The sequence below is a fragment of the Heloderma suspectum genome, chromosome 1 (assembly GCF_057233095.1).
Source record: "Heloderma suspectum isolate Gila_16-S chromosome 1, 16-S_ref, whole genome shotgun sequence".
Lineage (NCBI taxonomy): Eukaryota > Metazoa > Chordata > Lepidosauria > Squamata > Helodermatidae > Heloderma > Heloderma suspectum.
The window spans coordinates 418,407,301-418,428,639 of NC_139458.1; the positions used below are offsets into that span (position 1 = coordinate 418,407,301).

Here is a 21,339-nt window from a genome sequence, read left to right on the forward strand (position 1 = left end):
TATTTTTCAAGGTGACTGTGGGTATTAGTGCTGGCACCAGGTCTCGGAGGGCCCTTGGGCAAGACACCCCCAATGGGCCCCTCTCCCTCAGGGAGTCTACCTGCTCACCAGCATTGTTGTCAGCTGCTGCTGTTCTTCTTCCTTGTCAACTGCTTGCTTGCCAGGCAGAAAGACAGGGGAGGCGGGTGTAGGTCCAATTTCGCTGGGGTGGAGATTCCGTTCTGGGTTTTAGTTACAATCAGCCAGAAGTCTAAAGGAGCTATCCAAGGTGCTGAATCCCATCCTCCAAAGGGGTCCAGCACCTTGGATGCTCCTTTAGACTTCTGGCTGGTTGTAACTAAAACCCAGAACAGACTCTCTGCCCCACCGAAATCAGATCCACCAGTCTCACCTGCAGAGAGGGAATGAACAAGCAGGCAGTAGCATCTAGTCCTCCTTCACGCCGTCACCATTGTCTGAGCTAGAGGAAGAGGTAGGTGAAGAAGCAGGTTCTAGGGGCTCTTGTCAGTGGGCCCCCTGTTGGGGTGTCAGCCAGTGGTGATCAGTTTGGACTGGTTCTGAGTGAAACCCGAAGCAGATGCGCTGCCCCACTGACATTGGAGCCACCAGCCTCCACTGGTGGTGATCCCTGGATACTGCAACCTGATTAATGTGGATGTAATGGCTTCTTTGAGGTCTCTACAGCATGGAAATGTGGAAGCAAGAAATAGACCCAGTTTTGACAAAAGCGTTCATCTGCCAGAGGGGATAGGCAGATGATCCATGCAGACTGAAGGCCTCAGCATATGTGGTTTGTGGAGATCAGGTGAGCATCGGACATGGGAGTCATTGCATGAGATGAGGTCTCTGACAAATGTTTGCTCATTCTAATATTTGCTTTGAAGTTTGCTTAGCATATTCTATACAGTCAAACTAATTACTACAAAGATGACCTGCCTCAATACCGTTCTGCAGTCATTTTTTCTCCTTGAGGTTGCTTCTCCTTTTTGGTGCCCTTTTCTTCTTCTTTGTCCTCACTGTCCACAGACTCATTTGCTTTCACTGGCCATAATGTGATAGTCTGGGTGACCGATGTGATTTAATTTTATGGCATCCATTATGTCATCACATCAGTCACAGTGTCATGAGATTATTGACTATGGGTGCAATCCTGCTGGGACACTTGTCAGCCTCCAGACTCGGAGGCTGATGGGCATCCTATGCAGAACGGAAGGAGTGCAGAGGCTAACTTCACCTCCACACTCCTCCTGCTCTGTATTTTGGCTAGACAGGCTTTTTTGCCTGTCTAGTTGGGGCTCTGTGGAGCAGGAGGGAAGGAGGCTGGGGAGGCCAAAGAATTCTTCATAAGATGGCCTTCCCAGTCTCCTCCCCTCCCCGCCCACAGAACTGCCCCCTTTCCCTCCTCTCTGAGGTTGCCTTTGGTTGCAGCTTCTGTGGTTCTCTCCATGCCAGCTGTGAGGGGGAGGGGGTGGGGAGCTTGGACTCCTGGGTCCAAGGTCGGAGCAACCTTGGATCCAGGAATCCAAATTATTCTATGCCCCCCCCCCATGCTGTCTAGGGGCCATAGGATTGCTCTCCCCATCACATGGACTGGCAGAGGCAGGTACCAAAGGTGCAGTGAGGGCAAATGAAGCCAAGGACAGTGAAGACAAGGAAGATACCAGGAAAGGGCACTGAGAAGAAGCCCTGAACAACATAGAAACAACATTAATATATTTGTAAATGAGTGCTGAATAATAATTGAAAATGGCAAATGCTCTTTAGCCCCTGCTGAAACAAACATAAAATTAGGGAAGTAGTTTTGGCTCAGTCCTACCTGAATTAGACACGTTTGTGACACAGTGAGGTCTACTGGGTTTAGAGCAGAACATGAAGTGGGGATTCCCCAGTTTCAGTGCTACTCCTGCTATGCAGTTATTCTGTCACCTTGAGCAGAATAATTTCAGCTGCAATTTCCCATCTATAAGGTAGGATTAAGAATCAGCTGCCTTGCAGAATTATTCTACAATATCTTCATTTTAGAAATTGTAAATTCTGCAAAATTAAAAATCCTATATAACTGACAGAGCAGTAGCAGGATCATTCTGAGATTTCACCTTCATGGATTACCCCTGCCCCAAAGTGGGATATGCCTTTGGAGTAGGGATGGACGAAAGGGACTTACCTGGTCCCGCAGCTTGCTTCATGGTGGGGGGGAGGCGCTTCGGTTCTCCCCCCGAAGTTGAGGCGAGGGGGGGGGCGCCCCGCCTCGCCGAAATTCAGGCCAGGGGGGAGGCGCCCCATCCCTCACCGCCGAAATTCAGGCCGGGGAGGAGTGCCCCGTCTACCCGGCCGTGAAAAAAAAAAGTAAAGTAAAAAAACAACAACACACACCCGTGATAGGCTACGTAACGATTTACGTAGCCTATCACGGCTAGATTTCCAAAGTCAGCCGTGATAGGCTATGTAAATTGTCACGTAGCCTATCACGGGTGACTTTGAAAAAAAAAAAAAGCGCGTACGCAAATGGCGTTCCTTAGTTTGGCATGTCTAGTCTACGTAAAGATTTACGTAGACTACGGCGAAAATAAGGGAACGCTATTTGCGTTGCCCTTATTTTCACCGTGGTCTCCATAAATCTTTACCTAGACTAGATGTGCCAAACTAAGGAACACAAATGGCGGCGCCCCATGGGCGCCGCCATTTGTGTATGCGCTTTTTTTTTTACTTTCCTTTTTCATTTTGCAATGGCGGTGGCGGCAGCCGGTCAGAAGACCGGCCGCTGCCGCCGAACTGCTGCTGGGACCCGCCACCGAGAGGGACATTCGCACGAGGTAAGTCCCATCCCGGGGGGGGCGGGGGGCCGGCGGAGAATTTCACCACCAATGTCGGGGGGCCGAATGCGTTGGCATTCGGCCTCCCAGAGATTTGTGGAGAAATTCTCCGCCATCCCTACTTTGGAGTGGAATCTATGTCTTTCAAAGGCTAACGTGAAAAGCAGTTCTGAGTCTTTACCAACACTTGAATGCATCCTCCTGTTGCTTTGTGTCTGCATATTCAGGAGGCAGGAGGAAACTAATGGTTCATTAGCTCTTCACAAAAGCAAAAGAGATCTAAAATGTTTGAACCACTGTTGTTGCATTTTAACCCTGGTTGTTGTTGTTTTAAAAAGTTCTTTGCTGCCATAAAATTATAGTTACTACCACATTGCCTTGCCTTTACTCAGCAATGCAACCCCATCATATCAAATCTATATTGGGTCCAGCAGTGTCCAGTGAAGCAGATAGCTAGCAAGTGCCTGGATGCAGCTGTGGGGTGATCAAATGAGAAGGAGGATCCCCCCCCACTTGCTGGTAACAATTAGGAGGCTGTGGTGGAGGCAGAGTGTTCCTCAAAAGAGGCTGGCTAGCTACTCAGCAACCACTTACTTGCATGGTGCTGACTGAGGCACCTTCCACCTCCACCACTATGCAGTTCAGTGGTTGCTGATTGGTTTGCCATCTTCCGTTGATATCAGCAGCCTGCACCCACAGAGGGAGGCTGGCCAGTCAGCAAACAAATGTTTGCACAGTGATATCTGAGGTACCCACTGCCTCCACCACTCATGTCCAACTGCTACCAGTAAGGGTAGAATTCTCCTTTCCCCTAGAATGCTCCACAGCTGTGGTCAGTGGTTCCTACTAGTGAACTGCTTAATTTGCCCACTGAAGTTGCTGCTCCTGACTGTATCTGTGAAAGAATCAAAAACTTAAGGGGATAAATACTATTGCATCCCTAAGAAAGGCTTTTTAAAAACTCTCTTAAACAATCAGCATTTAAAAACAACATGTAAAACTTCCCAGAAACATGCCCTTGAGATAACCTTAATGATGTTTAAAATATTGTTTTATTAAATAAAAAATAAGAAAATGTCTTCCTTTTATAGAAGATAATTTCAAAATTTCTACCTAGAATCGCTTGTCTCTGCCAGTCTATTGTTCATGATAGCTAGAGCGCCAACTCCCCCCGAAAAGCCATTCTGTCTAGTATTAATGCAGACATTCCGAGGGTAACCATTGGCCGTCTCGGATAACTGCTTTTGCAAAAGTGCCAGAGAGACTTTGTTGGAGGCTGTAAGATCCCTCATGGAGATCATTTCACCCGAAAGCCGTCTCCCGTCTGTATCACTGTCATACTGTCCATCTGTTTCCACAGAGAAGTTGTGCCGGCGGAAGCGAGATCCCGGAGTGATGGCATTGCGCCGCCCAAGGCGAGTGGTTGGCTTACTGCAATCTGGACAACATCTACATCGGAACTTTCTTAGCATCCAGTTTAAAACCTGCTTGATTACAATCGAGATGACGTTAAAAAGAGAGTATATGCAGCATACCCCCATTAATATAAACATGAAGTTCCCAAATCTGTATAATCCCTGATTTTGGTAGACGGCATTTTGACTGCTCACCAGATCGCCAAATCCGATGGTGCTGAAGGTGACAAAACAATAGTACAAGGAGTCAATGTAATTCCACCCTTCCACGGCTGTGTACATGGCTGAGGCACAGCAAGAAAGAGTAATGGCAAAGATTCCCAGAATCAGCATCACGTGATAAACTGATGGCTTCCACCCAATCAGGCTGTCAGCGTCGGACATGGCTGAGCCCCTTCGGCATGTTGGAGGTAGAAGGCCGCTTCTCCGCAGCTGCCGCTCATGGCAAGCCTTCATGACCAAAGCCAGAAGTGAGATGATTCGCTCCAGGAAGAGATTGAAGAAGAGGATGGTTCCAGCACACCCGAAGAGGCCGTAAACAATAAGGAAGCCTTTACCAGCAACTGTTGCCGGTGTGGACATCCCAAAACCTGGAGAGGCAAAGAAATAGGGATGGGGGAGAAATTAGTTCAACTCACATTCCAATGCGAATATACCTAATTTTGCAGATTCAAACCACTATTCCACCTGAAGCTCAGTTATCCTTCTAAATTCACGCTTCTCTGAATTTTGCAATGGAGTTTTCTAATTAAAGGAAATGCATACAAAAATGTGTATAGTAGGAAAATCGCTTGCAAAATCTTTTGTATATTAGTCAACAATACATCCAAAATGAATGTATTCAGAGACGCGTCCCCCCAAATGCTTATGAATTGTCATGCAAACTTTTACAAAAATTATCAAAGTGAGAAACCAGAACTGACAGATTCATCCATCCCTACAAAGAGATAATGAAGCTTTTATAAACAGAGACAGCCCAAGACATGTTGATGTTTGAGGCTGAAAATTTCATTCCCTCTCCAGTGATGAAATTATAAGCACAGATGAAACAAAGGACAACTTGCTGTCCTTTAATGAAACCCCCCCCCCCCACCCTCTGAGGCAGGCCACTTGAGACAAATAAATAAATATATTTTATTCATTGAAAATTATTTATTTATTTATTACATTTATATCCCACCTTTTTTCCTCCTTAGGGAACCCAAGGTGGCATACATTATCCTCCTCCTTGCCATTTTATCCTCAGAACAACAACCCTGTGGCACCAGACAGGCCACTTAACAAGATCAGCCTCAGATGGCCTTCTCTCTGTCCCATCAGCCAGGACAGCTAGACTGGTGGGGACGAGGGAGAGGGCCTTTTCTGTGGTGGCCCCCACTCTGTGGAACTCCCTCCCTAGGGAACTCCGTCATGCCCCCTCTTTAATGAGCTTCCGTCGTGCATTAAAAACGCTGTTGTTCAGGCAGGCATTTGGGGTGGGTTAGGGTATTTTAGAAAATGTTTTTATTGTAGAATTTTATTGTTTTAAACTGTTTTTATTGTATGTTGTACATCGCCCAGAGTGGCTGGGTGACCAGCCAGATGGGCGATTAATAAATTTAATAATAATAATAATAATAATAATAATAGGTTGGGCTGAGAGTCTATGACTGGCCCAAAGTCACCCAGTAAGCTTCCATGGCCGAGTGGGTGCTAGAACCCGGATCTCTTGGCTCCCAGTCCAACACTCTCGCCACTACACCACACTGGCTCTCAATTTTTAGAGCAGATTTAAGAGTCAAACCTTCTCAACGCATTTTTACTTGTGTACTAACATATCCTACAACCCTCCTTTCCACCTAGGGCTCTCAGTTAACTACAGAAATCTTAGTCAATCAGTTTTAACTTATGAATGAATGAAATCAGCACACATATGAATAAAATAATACATCTGAAGAAAATAATAATTCTTTGATATTTTATTGTGCATTCATCCCTTAGAGAAGGCAAAAGAGGTATTCCTTCCATCTGAGGGAGAAGGAGGGTACCTCTTCTGAGAAGATGCTGCCACCCATGGTGGCAATACTTACAGTAAATACAGTAGAAGGGATATACAGTTTAAATCTGCTGCTCTGTTACTGGGGTAACCAATCAATATTTTTAATGGAATTAATCCACAATTGAAGGTTGCAGCCCTACCTACATTACATCACACACAAACAAACAAAGTGTGTGGAAATAGGCAAAAAGATTTTATCAATATAGCAACTTTTGTGTATGAGAAACACCAGCATACACCAAATGTCTTCAAACTCAACAGTTATTTATTATAATTTACAGAAACAGAGAGCAACCTTCATTGACTTGTAAGAGGAGCATAAAAAACTTTACTGAGCAACTGTCAGTTCACTAATATATAATAGCAGTCATACAGAATTATCCTAGCCATTCAGGAGGTTATGCAGGCCCAACTATTCCTACTGGCTTCTGCCCCAAGGTGAAAGCATCCCCTTATATTCCTTCTGGGCTTGCCTCTTAAAGAGGAAGTACAAAACAGCTACCATGCAAAATGGCGCCAGTGAATAATGAATAAAATCAATGTACACCTCCCACCTTATTCTCCCACTCCTCTCAGAATTTTGGCAAACCTGTGCACTCTTCCCAAGAGATGCTCCAATTATATGTCCACTGATCATCCAAAATGTTTATACATCTTTAAAGAGATACTTGATTTCACAAAAGCCCCTCCCCCAGCATTGTAGCTGAGGTGATTTCGCCATGCCCCACCCCCATTGGGTGGGAAACATGGGCCATTCTTCCTGGGGTCCACATGATGTGGGTCAGGTCAGTGGGGAGGTGGTTCACGAGCTCTGTGCCATAGTTGGGGATTAGCTAATTGCCCATAAAGGGGCTGAGTAGGATTTGGAGCGGGGGGGGGGGGGATCCACTGATTAGCTTTGGAGTTATTTATTTATTTAGTGAAAATATTTCTATACTGCCCTTCATCTTACAATATGAAGGCAGCATACAAAAGATGTGCCCTTTTTGGGCTTACTCCTTACTGCTTCAACACTCAGGGGCTACAACTGATTTGGCTGATCAGCTTTTACATGGCAGGTAATGAAGGACACTCAAGCGGCACAGTTAATTTAACCTCGTGAACACCCTGAAGCATTGGAGGGTGAGGGCCAGACTATACTTCATTGCTGGCTGACATGAGGGGAGGAGGCCACCCTTGGGCCTACAAAGCTTTGCCCCAGTGAATGCTGGCCAGTGAGGGTGGGGTGGAGCATTTAAAGACCCCTCAGCTGCCTTCATGGTGGGCAGGAAATGAAAGGCACAGATCTGGTAGATATTGGACATGCTGCCTAGAGCCAGGGTAGAATTGCCCAATAGGTGTCTCTCCAGCAAACTTGCTTAGGAAATGTCATGGACCCCTCATCCTCACCCTCAGAGAATCCTGATCCTTCATCTTCAGAAGAAGCAGCTCCTAAGTTAACTGTTCAGGGAGAGGAGTCAGTTACAGAAAGGTGTGATGAGGCTTCAACCTCCTCATGACCCAGTTCTCCAGGAAGACCCCAGGGACTACCTCTTCCAGCATCTAGAGAAGGTTATATTGCTGTCCTCAGGCTCTGAGGACTTCAGCCATGAAGGCACCACCACACCAGAGCCACCTCTGCATCACCACAGCCTAATGCCTGCTAAAAGAGACCAGGTACTTCTAAGAGAAAAGGCCTTTCAAAGGCCAAAGACAGTATGGAGGTGGGGCAAATCAGGCTAAAGGCAGCCAAGCCCCTGCTTAAGGCTCAGTCACCACCTGCTGCTTGTTGGAGCAGAATGCAGATAAGCTTGTCTGGCTTCCAGCCCCAACACCACTCAAAGCTTTTTGTGGTGCTGTTCTATTCCTGTTCCTGCCTCCCTGACAAACCTGACTTGCAGAGAAACCTTGGTAAAGACCTGGTCCACAGTGGAACCCTATTCTAGTCCTCACCAGCACCCAACAATGCTAAGTCCTCACCACAACAGAGACAGAACAGGGAACTGGAGCCCACACTTGGCCTTGGTGGTTCTTGTTGCAGATCCAAAGGGCACAATCCTATTGGGATTCCTGTCAGCCTCCGAAACTGGAGGCTGATGGGGATCCTATGCAGAGTGGGAGGAGCATGGAGGCGCTCTTCACCTCCACACTCCCCCCACTCTGCAGTTTAGCTAGACAGGCAGTTTTGGCTGTCTAGCTGAGGTGTCGTGGAGGGGGAGGGAAGGGAAGGAGGCTGGAGGTAGCTCATATCTCTGCTTCCCCAGTCCCCTTCCCACCCCCCCCACTGGCACACCCCACCCACTGGCACACCCCATTTCAATCCAGCTGCAAGGGGCTGGGGAGAGGGTGGGAAGCTTGGACTTCTGGGTCCGAGGTTGGAGCACTGTCTCCAACCTTGGATCCATGAATCCAAAGTCTCCTATGACCCCCAGACTCTAAGGGCCATAAGATTGCTTTCTTTGTTGTTATTTAATAAAGCTGTGAACTTTTAGCCCAATCATGTTGTCTCATATCTTCTTTCAAAGCAAATCCATCAGAGTGAGGGCAATGCTTCCTGTACAGGCCACGTAACTGGCAGTCCTAGCCAGTCAGGGATCAGTCTAAGAACTGAACAGTTTCTCGACCCTTTTGAAAGAGGTGTACATCTTTCAGTTCCGATGAAACTTATCTTAACCGTGCCCCCTTTCTGCTCAGCACCAGTTGGCAGCCTAATATCCAGTTCGCTGGATGGTTCCATCCAGCTTGCTCAAGGAACAGAACTTCAGAGGCCCAAACCGATAATATGTGAAGTGCCATGTTTGAGGTAGCTGGTAGAATCCAGACTTTTAAGCATTAGAATGGAGAGACATCCCAGAAGCCTCTGTTTCATCACAGACGCCATAGAGTTTTCAGCTGACCTCCATTTTAAGAGATGTCCTTTGCACTGAAGGATAGTCCTGCATTTTGGAACTCTATGGTACTGTTTAGAACTCCATGGAACAGACACCCAGCTCTGCAGCATCTCTTCCAATTGAAATGTGTATCCGGCAACTTTGCACATACTTTACTCAGTGACAATCCAAAAGCTTAATTCAAGGGCTTATTTGCTAGTGTGTGACTGTTGCAGGGGGGAGCGGGAAGTCTTTAATAGCGGACTGGTGATGGATGAATCAAAACGTGCAGCAACCCTCCAGATTGAGGAGGCTAAAGTATGATAATACACTACCGGGGAGTCAGACAGCTGTAGAGATTTAGAGCTCTCGCAGGGGGGGAAATTACACCCTTGTTTGACCTCCACAGCAATCAAGTTCTTTTCTGTGGTGTCTAAACAATTCAAGGACATTTCTAAAAAATAGGACATTGCCAATTATGCTCTCAGATCCTTCACTAGTAAATCACAGGGCAAGTCTTCCAAAACAGCCTTATACCCAAAGCTGGATCTCAAGCAATGCAAATAGACAATTGTAAACTAAAGCGAAGCAGATTAAGAGCTTAGCGCAAGGCCGCTGTAGCCACAAAGAGTGGCAGTGGCGTGTTTGCCTCTCACCACATAACAAGGCAAGTGTTATTCTCCATCTCAGATCCTTGTCAGTTTGGGGATGTGAGGAGAGCAGTAACCTGGGTTTTCCATGTGGCTAGAGATTACAAATTACTGGATGCCACACAGTGACAGATACCTCATGGTAAGCTTTTAGTGGGTACTTTGTGTTTTCAGACAACCAGTTCATACATTATCCTAGTGACACAGGAGCCACTTCTGATGCATGAAAAGAAGAACCACATGGGATGGGTGTGATAACATGATTTTGTCCACACTATTGTTGCGTGGCCCCAGGGATACACAGTGTTGTCATGGGTAGGGATGGGTGAATCCCCCAATGTCTGGTCCAGAGGGGGGTCCACCGCGGGGCAATATGGGCCACCTGGGGCTCCATGGATTTCTCCAGAGCCCTGCCACATCTGCCAGACTTGGAGGAGTGGCTTTCCAGATTTCTAAAAGATAATGGCAGATGCGGGAAAATTACATTGCGGGAAAATTACAGCCATAAATGGAGTATTTTACGCCATTTGCGGCTGCAAAGAACTTACTTTTACATAAATTGCAGCTGCTTACAGCTGTATTTATGTGAAAGTAAGTGCTTTACGGACACAAATGGCGTACAATATGTCATTTATGGCTGTAATTTTCCTGTTATAAGTTAATGGCAGCCGCCATTAGCGTATCGTGTTTTTTAGAAAGCTGGAGAGCCACTCCGTGGGAACTCTTGCGGACGTGGAGGTGAGTGCGGCTGGTCTGCTGCGGACTCTGGAGGTCGGATTCTTTGGAATCTGTCCTCATTTGAGTCTTCAGTGGATTTCTCCAGTATCCCTGGTCATGGGTTGTCAGCTGATTCAATAGCAATTCCATTTCCCTATAGGAACCTAATGCGAAGGGCTGTAGCTCAGTGGTAGAGCAACAGCTTTGCATGCAGAAGGTTCCAGGTTCAATCCCTGGCATCTCTAGGCAAGGTTTGAAAAAAACCCCATCTGAAATCCTGGAGAACCAGGGATGGGTAACACACAGCCCACGGGCTGCATATGGCCCCCTCTGCCCCCCCCAGCACGGCCCCCACCAAATTTGGAGGCAGTGAAAAATATGGTGCTTTTAGCACTATGGAGTGCTAAAAGGGTCAAATTTACTTGTCCTGAAGCTAAATTTGACCACTTTAGCATTCCGTATGGAGTGCTAAGAGGGTCAGATTTAGCTTGAAAATGAGTTAAATTTAACCCTTTGAGCACTATGGAGCAGATATTTCTCGGGGGGGGGGAATGCCCCACAAAGTGCAGCCTGTGGGAGGTGTCTGGGGGCAAAAATGGCTTCCACAGAACCCAGTGGAGGCTGTCAGCTCCTTTAGAGTTCTGGCTGGTTCTGACTGAAACCTGGCATGGATTCACTGCCCCACTGACCTCAGAGCCACCAGCCTCCACTGCCTGAACCTGCTGCAATTGCCCACCGCTGGTGTAAAGTCCGCATTGGACCAATGGTCTGGCTGGGTATAAGGCGACTTCCTATGTTCCTTTGAGTGGGGATGGGGATCCCCAGCTGAGAACTCTTAGCACCCCCATCAAATTACAGATTTGTAATACGACACAAACCATCCAGTTCCACAATCTGGAAGTATATACTTACAGTGCAAATAAATAACCCCAGATAATACAAGCCAGCAAGCCAAGCAATTCCTGTGGAATGAATTGCTAGCACACTCAGGAAATACATTGAAGCCTTGCATTTTTTTCCTGCTGACATGCCAGGTTTCTACTACTAGGTAGATATTTTTTTTATACCCATGGGGAGGGATACATGTTCTTTTCCCAGCTGTCTGTAGGTGCAGTCACAAGCCTCTTTGGCATTTCTGAATTGGCCCTGGGGGCTCCCAAGGAAAATCAATTTGACCTCTGTAGAATTAGGCACTACTCATTGACTCATTTTAGAAACAGCAAACAGGCTGTGACAACATGAGCAATTTATAAGCATGGGCAAAGCAGACCTGTTGGCAGGCCTGTTGTTAGAACAATAGTGCAGTGGATTAACACTAATTGGTACATAGCCTCCAGGAATCAGATAAATAATAAGAGAATTTGGAGGCTTAGAGTGAACATTTGGACTGAGAAATTGGGCATGGCTTCCATATTAATATAGTTTATTATAATCATTCACAAATATGCTTTGGGACACTATGGGGAGAGGGAAAAGCTGCCTGGGGAGGGATTTCAAGTGGAGAAAACTGGCAGGTAGGGAAAGGATCAAGCATCCTTGGCCTGTCTGCTTCTTCTCAACTCTAAATGCAGTCCTTCCAAAGCAGTTTTTCATTTTGGGGGGTAATTAATATTATATTCAGGGGGTTTTAATGGTTGAACAAAGAAATGAACAACACTACAAATAGGGAAGGGCGAAAAACCTCTGGGAGAAAAAAACGAAGAGTAGAAAAAGACCGGAGAGGAGACATTGGGAAATAATTAAGGGAAAGAATAGAAGAAAGAGAAGCACAAGGAAGAAGAAGAGGAGAAGAAGAAATAATTATGATGGTGGTGGTGATGATGGAGGGAGGGAGGGCTCAGGAAATTAAACTAACAATGAGTCATGGGTAGCTCTGCCAATTTTTTAGTGTTTATTCTCAAATATCTATTTTTATAGGTTGTGAGCAATAATAACAATAAGATGATTGTTATGAACCATTTCACCATTTTTAATCCACATGGAAAGGTTCGTATCTGACTTCATTCTGTGGATGTAGATTACTTTTCTTTTGTTTGTTTGTTTCAGAAATAACCAGTTCCCAGATTTCTTCAACCTAAGAGTTGAGCTTTGGTGACAGATACATCCTTCCAAATTTGTAATAGCAGCCTTTTTAATAACAGCAACATATAAGAGGTGGTGCTTCTGGAACTCCTCCCTGATGGATTCTGCTCTGGATTTCTGTTTTATGGAAAATGATTTTTCCAGAGCAGAACACAAGCCTTCAGAACCCATCATTCTTTTCATATATTTCTGGAATTTTGAATGCTGGGAAAGAAAGAGAGGAGTCATCTGACGCCTCCTTTTCTCTCCCTGGCAGTCCAGCAAATTTATCCTGGCATCTAAAATTCGAGCAGTGTCCTTTCAGGGAGCAAAATACTTTTATTTTTATGAAATGGTGCAACTATTTTTTTTTGTAAGGGAATGATTGTATTTGTCATGCTTTTAAAATACAAATTCAGGAATAGCGTATGTGAAGAATCAGTTGTGCCACTGACATTTCAGAATCCAAATATCTGACTGGAATGCTACTTGAGCAGAGCTGAAGGGATGTTGGATTCTCAGAACAATTACAGAACTTGTACTGAAGGAATTTGCTCTCTCCTACTGAGAAGAACAACATTATCTTTCTGTAGATTCCAAGTTCTCAGAACAAATCCTAGTCTCATATGTAAAGACTGTAAGGTGAGTGAGTTGCCCACAATCCTGTTTAAATACCTGCAACCTTCCAGGCACAGCAGTAAAATTTCTGCTGGACACACCAAAACATATGAATGAACATGTTCACATCTTTATCAGATCTCCAAGAGGTGCTGGTCACTTTCAGGCCCCTTTGATATAGTCTGTGTGGGGACCAATAAATCCACTGGAATAATTTTCATATAATTAGCTGTCATCTTCTTAATATCTACTCTGGATTGTTTGATGGCTAGTGAAATACCTTTCCAATTAGGCGGGAATATTGATGTGTCCAGTTCATTTTCTCACTGTGTTCTACATTTGTCTGTGTTCAGTTTAATCAGTGACAGGATATATCAACATGCTGAAGGAGCCCTATTATGGTAGGGGAGGCAAGAAGTCCCTGAGGCATTCCCCTCAAATGGGAAGGTAAGAAAATGCTTAAGCTGTCACAGCAAGAGTGTCTTTTTGCTAGAGTCTGGTGAATTACAAGGATTTTATAGTCAGATCCTGATCAATTTTCCCTAATCAAGGTTCCCTAAAACTCTAACCTAGCTGTAATCGTCATAGGAATGCACAGATGAGGCATGCTATGGTCCCTTGTTTGTTTGTGCTTCCTAATAGGATGCAAGGAGGATTCTAAAAATGCAGTCTGGAGTAGTGTTGTTATTAGGTGCTTGTCATTGGCATGGCTGAGATGTCATAAAAGCTCTCTGATAGCTTCTGAGATCAGGGCCCCATCTACACAAGCCTTTTACTCCAGGATGGCTGTGAGTCGAAGTCCTTCGGGACATACGATGTAGTCACCACTTTGCAGCCATCCGTGGTTTTCTCCTGGAAAATGTGGATTTCCAAAGAGGCATTTTGTTGCAATGTTTTTTGGTTGCTGCAGGTTTCCCGCCGTTGCCAGCCGTATGTCCCTTCCCCAAACCGACTTCACATTTTGTGGTGGGCATGTTGTAGGCATGCCTGGTGCTTGCGTTACTCTGTGACGCCCTGTCACTCCCCCTGTTCCTTCGCAGCTGTGCAGTTACAGAGGCACCAAGAGGCATTTTCAATTATTTAATCACACTTTTGCACACTTACACAGCTTCGTATCTTCGCAATGGCTGCTTTGGAGTCAGTGGCCAAGGGCCGGGGGGGCCTTGGGGGTGCAGAAGGTCCAGGACCAATGTCACTCCAGCCACCATTTTGGAGAGATGGGTAGGCACGTACCTCTCACGCCTTGGTGAGTGCGAACCATCACGAGAGTCTTGGGCTGGGGAACTGCCAAACAGTTGGCATTGGAATGAAGGAGCAGATCACCCATATTTTACCTAACGAGGAATGGACAGACACAACAGAACCCCTAAAATACAAAACAGCCACTAAAACCCGAAGCGTTGCGCCCACTGCACAGCTGTGCATTAAAATATAATGGTAAAAAAAAAGGCACAGAGGATTTTCCTGTTGGGGAAGCCCACAGTAAATCATGCGTGTATTGCAGCAGAAGCTACTTCGCAGCTGCAATGCTGTGCAGTTGCGACTGAGTGAAGGGTGAAAGCGGTGCCATGTAGATGGCCCCCAGGCTTTTCATAAAAAAAACAACAACACTAAGTCACACAGGTTTGCATGTAACGTGTAGAAGTTAACCCTTCAGAACTCTGTTTAAGATTATCATTCTCTCACTGTCTGCCATCATCATGCTATGACCCTTCGTTAAATTGTTGCTTTTCATGCCTGCCACATTCTGCATCAATTTTGATTGCATTAAAAATGTTCTACCTTTCTGCCTTAGACAAAGACTTTGTGCATCAGCAGTGCCCCTTTGGTTGCAGTTCTTGACATTCTGCTTGCATTTGCAAGTTCTTAATCTCCAGGCTCTTTCACGAATGGGGAACTGCCAGAGCACATGCTTTGCATGCAGAAGGTCCCAGGTTCAATTCTCCAGAATGGAACAAGTAGCAGGATGAGAAAGATCTCAGCTAGAGATAGATGGAGCCAGGTTACCTGAAGGACTCTCTCCTCCTCCTAAGATCATCTTCAGTGGTCTTTCTCTGGGAGCCTCTGCCAGAGGAAATGAAGTGGGTGGCTACCAAGAAGAGGGCCTTTTCTGCTATGGCACCCTGGTTGTGGAATGAGCTTCCCAGACAGGCTTGCCTGGTGCCCATGTTGTGCTTTTTCTGGTGCCAGGTGAGGACCTTTTGATTTCCCCAGGCATTTTAGTATTTATTTATTTATTTGTTTGTTTGTTTGTTTGTTTAAAATATTTCTTGGCCGCCTTTCAGGGCAGAAGCCTTCCCAAAGTGGCTTACAACAACAAAATACATAAAAACAGTTAAAATATTAAAAGTGTTAAAAACATAAAAACAATAAAAGCCAACAATTAAAACCAACAATAAAACCAACAATGATGTTAACAGCAGTAACAGTAGCAGTCATATCAATAGAAGGCCAAGGTAAAATAATACGTTTTCAAGGCCTTCTTTAAAGTCTGCAATGACGGAGCATGGGGGACCTCCAATGGCAGCTTGTTCCAAAGGTGAGGGGCCACTGTAGAGAAGGCCCTCTCATGTGTGTTCACATGAGAGCACCTGACTGCTCTCATGGGTGGGCAAATGAGAAGGGCCTCTCTTTCTGATCTTAAAGTGCAGGCAGGCTGATATGGGTGTAGGCAGTCCTTCAAGTAACTTGGTCCCAAACCGTTTAAGGCTTTAAAGGTCAAAACCAACACTTTGAATTGGGCTCAGAAACGCACTGGTAACCAGTGCAGCTGGCACAGTATAGGCCTTATATGATTGAACCGCCTTGCCCCCACCAATACTCGGGCGGCCGCATTCTGCACAAGCTGGAGTTTCTGAACCATCTTCAAAGGTAGCCCCACGTATAGCACATTACAGTAATCCAGCCTGGATGTGACTAGTACGTGGATAACTGAGGCAAGGTCCGTCCTCTCCAGATAGGGCCGCAGTTGTTGTACCAGCCTAAGGTGGGAAAAAGTACTCCTGGACACCATAGCCACATGGGCTTCCCCAGTTAGCTCAGAGTCCAGGAGGGCTCCCAAACTGCACACTTGGCCTTTCAGGGGGAGTGCAACCCCATCTAAGGCCAGTTGTAAACCTCCATCCAAAGTAGTTGGTTTCCCAACCCACAGTACCTCCGTCTTGTCTAGATTAAGTTTCAGCTTGTTCACCCTCATCCATCCCAAAACAGCCTCCAGACACTGGTTTAAGAGTTCCACAGCCTCCCTGGGATGTGCAGATGGAAACGAGAGGTAAAGCTGAGTATCATCCGCATACTGATGACATTTCAGCCCAAACCTCCTGATGACTTCCCCCAGCATTTTCATGTAGATGTTAAAAAGCATGGGGGACAAGATAGAATCTTGCAGCACCCCGCAGGCTAATGGCCGTGGGGTGGATCAGAAGTCCCCCAGCACCACCTTCTGACACCGCTCCTCCAGAAAGGACTGGAACCACTTTAAAACTGTGCCTCCCGAACCCAATCCAGATCAATGATCCAGAAGGATACCATGGTCAATGGTATCGAAAGCTGCTGAGAGATCCAGAAGGACCAACAGGGTAGCACTTCGCCCATCCATTCCCTGGCGTAAGTCATCAACCAGGGCGGCCAAGGCTGTTTCCATCTCATAACCAGGCCTGAAACCTGATTGGAATGGATCTAAATAAGTTTTGTCAGTTTCTGTTTTAAATCTGGTACTGTATTTTAAAACTTTGCACTGCTGCTAGCTTCTATTTGATTTTTTTATACTGTAGTTATAAGTTTGTATATTGTATTTTATCATCTAGTATTTTATGGTTTTAGTTGTTGTGAACTGCCCAAAGAGTTTCAGCTATTGGGTGGCATAGAAATGTAACACATAAATAAATAAATAAATAAAGGGTAAGATGGAGCAAGGGCCTGAATCAGTGCAAGGCGGCTTTTTATGTTCATTGTAGGGCGATAGATGACCACCTACCAAGCATGATGGGACATCCCTAAGTTCTCTCCCTAACTGGCACCTTTTAATCTCCCTAAGCTACATGTTCATGCAGCTAACACATGGTACTCTCACCCCCAAACCCCCCCCCCCCAAATCAAAACACTGGAGTTTGTTGAATCATAGAATCGTAGAATAGTAGGGTTGGAAGGGGCCCACAAGACCATCGAGTCCAACCCCTTGCTCAATGCAGGAGTCCAAGTCAGAGCATCCCTGACAGATGGCTGTCCAGCCTTGTCTTGAATGTCTCCAGTGTGGGAGGGCCCACCACCTCCCTAGGTCATTGGTTCCGTTGCTGAGAGTTTGGCTGGATGCAGGAATTATTTATTTGTTTGTTTATTTATTTTTCATTTATTTTACTGTGGCTGCATGCAACAGATTTTTTTTATTTATTTACAGAGCTGATGCTGGGGCATGTGAGGTGAGCCCCCCCAAATATTTTCCTCCTGGCCAAAGTTTCTTAGCTGAGGTGATATTACCTTCCCTTCTTGGCAGGAGAGACTGAAGAGGATCAGAGAAAGGGGAAAATGGGGGAGTATTTTTTGCTCAGTCTGACCTCAGATTGGAGGATCTGTGCCCATGTCCTTGGCAGCGGAGTTAGAGGTGGTTGCTGCAGCTGAAAGCTGTAGGAACTGCCTCCCTAGAATCCTGCAGGGATGTATATCATGCAAAACCATGTGGATTGTGCACGTGATCAATAGCCCCCTTAAGTGTAACCATCCCCTGGCAAAGTGCATGGATTATTATTTATTTTATTTACTTATTACATTTATATCCCACCTTTCTTCCATCATGGAACTCAAGGTGGCTACATGTGGTTCCCAGGTAGTCTCTCCTCCAAGCACTGACCAGACCCAAACCTGCTGAGCTTCAGCAAGGTGGCTGGCTCATGTGCCTTCAGACTATGCCCTGGGCCAGGTTGTTTAAACCCATTTAAATCCAAGAGAAAGAAGAAGGCAATCGGGAATCTAAATATTCGTTAAAAGGTTCACAGCTATACAGTTTGTTTGTGGATTAATTATCCCTGTGATCAGGCAGTGGAAGAGTGTGCCATGCTATGGGTAGGATCTTTTAGAAAGAGAAATATTGGCCTGAAGTTGTGTAAACTCCTCCAACTATTAAATTACAACTGCCCCCAGTTAACAGATGGATCTTAACAGTAAGTATGCTGTTTGCCTCAGTGCCCATCTGCAGAACTTCACCCTGTGTCTAGTTCCTGATTTTATAGGCAATCACTGTTCTCTTTCATGCTCTTTCTACAATAACAGCAAAGTAAACATAATATCTCCATAACAACCAAACGCGCCAACATTACCTCTTTGGAAGTTAGACTAACGCTGTTAGAATCGTCTTGCTTTTACTGCTCTGAAAAAGTGGAGCTATTTTCTCCATAATTTCTTTTTTATTCTGATTGGTTTTCTTGACCTCCCCAGATGATGTTGCTGACTCCTGGGGGATGTAAGACAAGGTTTGCAGAGCTTGTGAGATCAAACCAGAGGGGGATTATCCTCGGAAAGCAGAAATGGTAGCGCATGACAGAAATAGCCCACAAAACCCCAGGAGAAACAATCAAAACAACGGCCACGCTATGGAAAACAGATACAGCAAATACAGCTCAGGCCTGAACAACTTGTGACCCACTGGACTGAATGGCTTGGATTTCTTGGAAAGGGGCTTAAACAAATTCATGGCAATTGTCTATCAATTACTATTAACCAGGAAAGCTGAATGGAGCCTCTATGATCAGGGGAAGTTTATCTCTTTATACCAGTGGCTGGCCAGGGGGTGGGCGGGGGACTGGGGGGAGAGATATTGTCATCATGCCCTGCTGGTGGGCTTCCCGGATGCATCTGACTAGCCTGTGTGTAAAGCAATGTACTGGACCTTTGATCTGATCAAGCGGGGCTCTTCTTATCTTTGGGGAGGCAGCATAGCTCAGTGATAGAGCACCTGCTTTGCATGCAGAAGGTCCAACATTCAGACCCTGATATCTCCAGGTAAGAGTGGGAATGGCCCTGTCTGAAACCTTGGAAAGCAGTGGACAGCAAGGGTAGGCAACATGGTGCCCCCCAGGCACCTTCCTTGGTGCCCATAGGGACAAGCTACTCCTCCCGGTTTTTCTTTTAGAAATATTTTTGTACCTTCATACTGGGACTGAGATTGCTTCAATGCAAAGTAAGAGCCTCTAACCGCTGCCATCTTTATTTCCCATGAATGCCTCTGGGCAGGTTACTTGTCCTCTGGGACTAGCCACGCCCATCCATGGCAACCATTTTATGGTTGTGCCTCCTCAAAGTTCCAAACGTTCCCATTGGCCCAAAAGGTTGTCTATCCCGCCTAGTGTAGAGCCTACACTGGACCAATGGTCTGGCTCGGTGTAAGGCAGTTCCCTCTTTTCCTTTGAGGGGGCGTAGTCAGCCTTGCCCAACCTAATGCCCTCTAATTGTGTGGGACTACAATGACCATAATTCCCAGCCAGGAAGTCTGGCATAAGACACTATTATTGTAGTCAAATTGCTACTGACCCAATATTAAATGGTTTACTGATGGCATCTTCAAAATAAAGGATGGTGAGATCTCAGAAAAAAGAGTAAAACAGTTCTATTTCCCCTTTGCCCTCTTTTCTTAATTCTCTCCTGTGCTGGCCTGGTGTGAAGGATGTGGTGCCCCACACTATAGCTGAAATAAAGGATTTTATGCTACAGAAATCTTTTCTCCCCCCCCCCCCCCCAGTACCATTTGATTATTGAATGGTTCTTGGCAAACACCATACTGTAAATCTGATTGCTGAATTCATTCCCAGGGGTGACAATTATAGTCCTTAGCAATAATAGGAGCTACCTGTAGATTTGATATCAACAGGGCTGGCCCTACCATAAGACAGCATGAGGCAGCTGCCTCAGGCATCAGCTGCCCAATTGGTGACAGCCCTTCATCGTTCCCTCTGAATCCCCCAAGATAGCTTGCTCTGTGTCCCCTAATCTACCCCTGGATACAAGGGAGAGTGTTGTCCCACCAACAGTGGTGAAGTAAGGTGCAACAGCCAGTCCAGTCAGATTGTCTATGTGGAATGGAGAGGTGGGGGGTGGTACCTTTTTGTCCATCGCCTCAGGCAGAAAAATGTCCTGGGCTAGTCCAGGATGCCATGCATGGAATAGAGGAGCAGGCAAGCAGTGCACAATTTATCATGTGCTAATGTGCACATTATTAGTATATTACATTAGAATTTCATATCATACTGCTATTAGCCTTCCAGACGCCAGTCCTTTTTCTTTCATTTTTTAAATAACTACTGGAGAGAATAACTGCTTGCTTAATAATCCCAAGAACCTTGCATCTTCCAGTTGCAAATGAAAAAATAATTAAAGAAGATGAGACCAGTGCTCAAATTTGTCTCTGGAGGCAGAAACAGATGCTGCGAGTGATCCTGACTTTACTTGTCAAGAACAAATCCTGCCAGATGAATCTGATCTCATTTTTTGATCAAGTAACCTCCCTTGTGGACTGTGGGAATGCTGTGGACATAATATACCTAGATTTCAGCTAGGGATGGGCGGAAGGCTTACCTCTGGGTCTGCGGGGGGGTGTCCGCAGGGGGGGAGGCGATCCGTCCCTCCCCCCCGGAATCCTAGCCGGCCAGCTCCGCTCTGCAGCAATTCCGTGGAGCTGCCAGCCGGCTCCGGAGTGCCACCAATTTACGGCTGCATTTACCTTAAACTAAGGCCTTTACGGCTGCAAATGGCGTAGTGGACGCCATTCGCGTCCACAGTCAATCCACCCAGCCAGCAATACAGCAATGGCAGCCGTATCGCTGGCACTCCGGAGCTGGCTGGCGGGGAGCATCCGGCTGGCAAGGATTCCTCCTAGAGGTGGAAGTAAGTCTTCTGATCCTCCACGGACTCTGGGGGCCAGATTCTTTTGAATCCGGCCTCACTGGGGTCCGTGGAGGATTTCTCTCCCATCCCTAACTTCAGCAAAGCTTTTGACAAAGTGCCCCATGATATCCTGTTGAGCAAACAAGCTCAAAGTGGGCTAGATGAAACAACGATCAGGTGGATTCACAGTTAGCTACAGAATCGGACTCAAAAAGTGCTTATCAGTGGGATCTTCTCAAACTGGGGAGAGGTAACAAGCGGGGTACCGCAGGGCTCAGTCCAGGGAACAGTGCTCTTCAACATTTG

General features: G+C 46.0%; 1 protein-coding gene across 1 annotated transcript in view; it reads right to left on the reverse strand.

The window, feature by feature from the left end:
• Window positions 1-3,853: 3,853 nt before the first annotated feature.
• KCNK12 (potassium two pore domain channel subfamily K member 12) overlaps window positions 3,854-21,339 on the reverse strand; it is a 62,170-nt gene continuing 44,684 nt past the window's right edge. Inside the window, exon 2 of the mRNA XM_084832840.1 lies at window positions 3,854-4,818. Coding sequence (XP_084688966.1) covers window positions 3,923-4,818 — 896 coding nt within the window. The 3' untranslated portion in view covers window positions 3,854-3,922. The remainder of the gene's footprint in view (window positions 4,819-21,339) is intronic.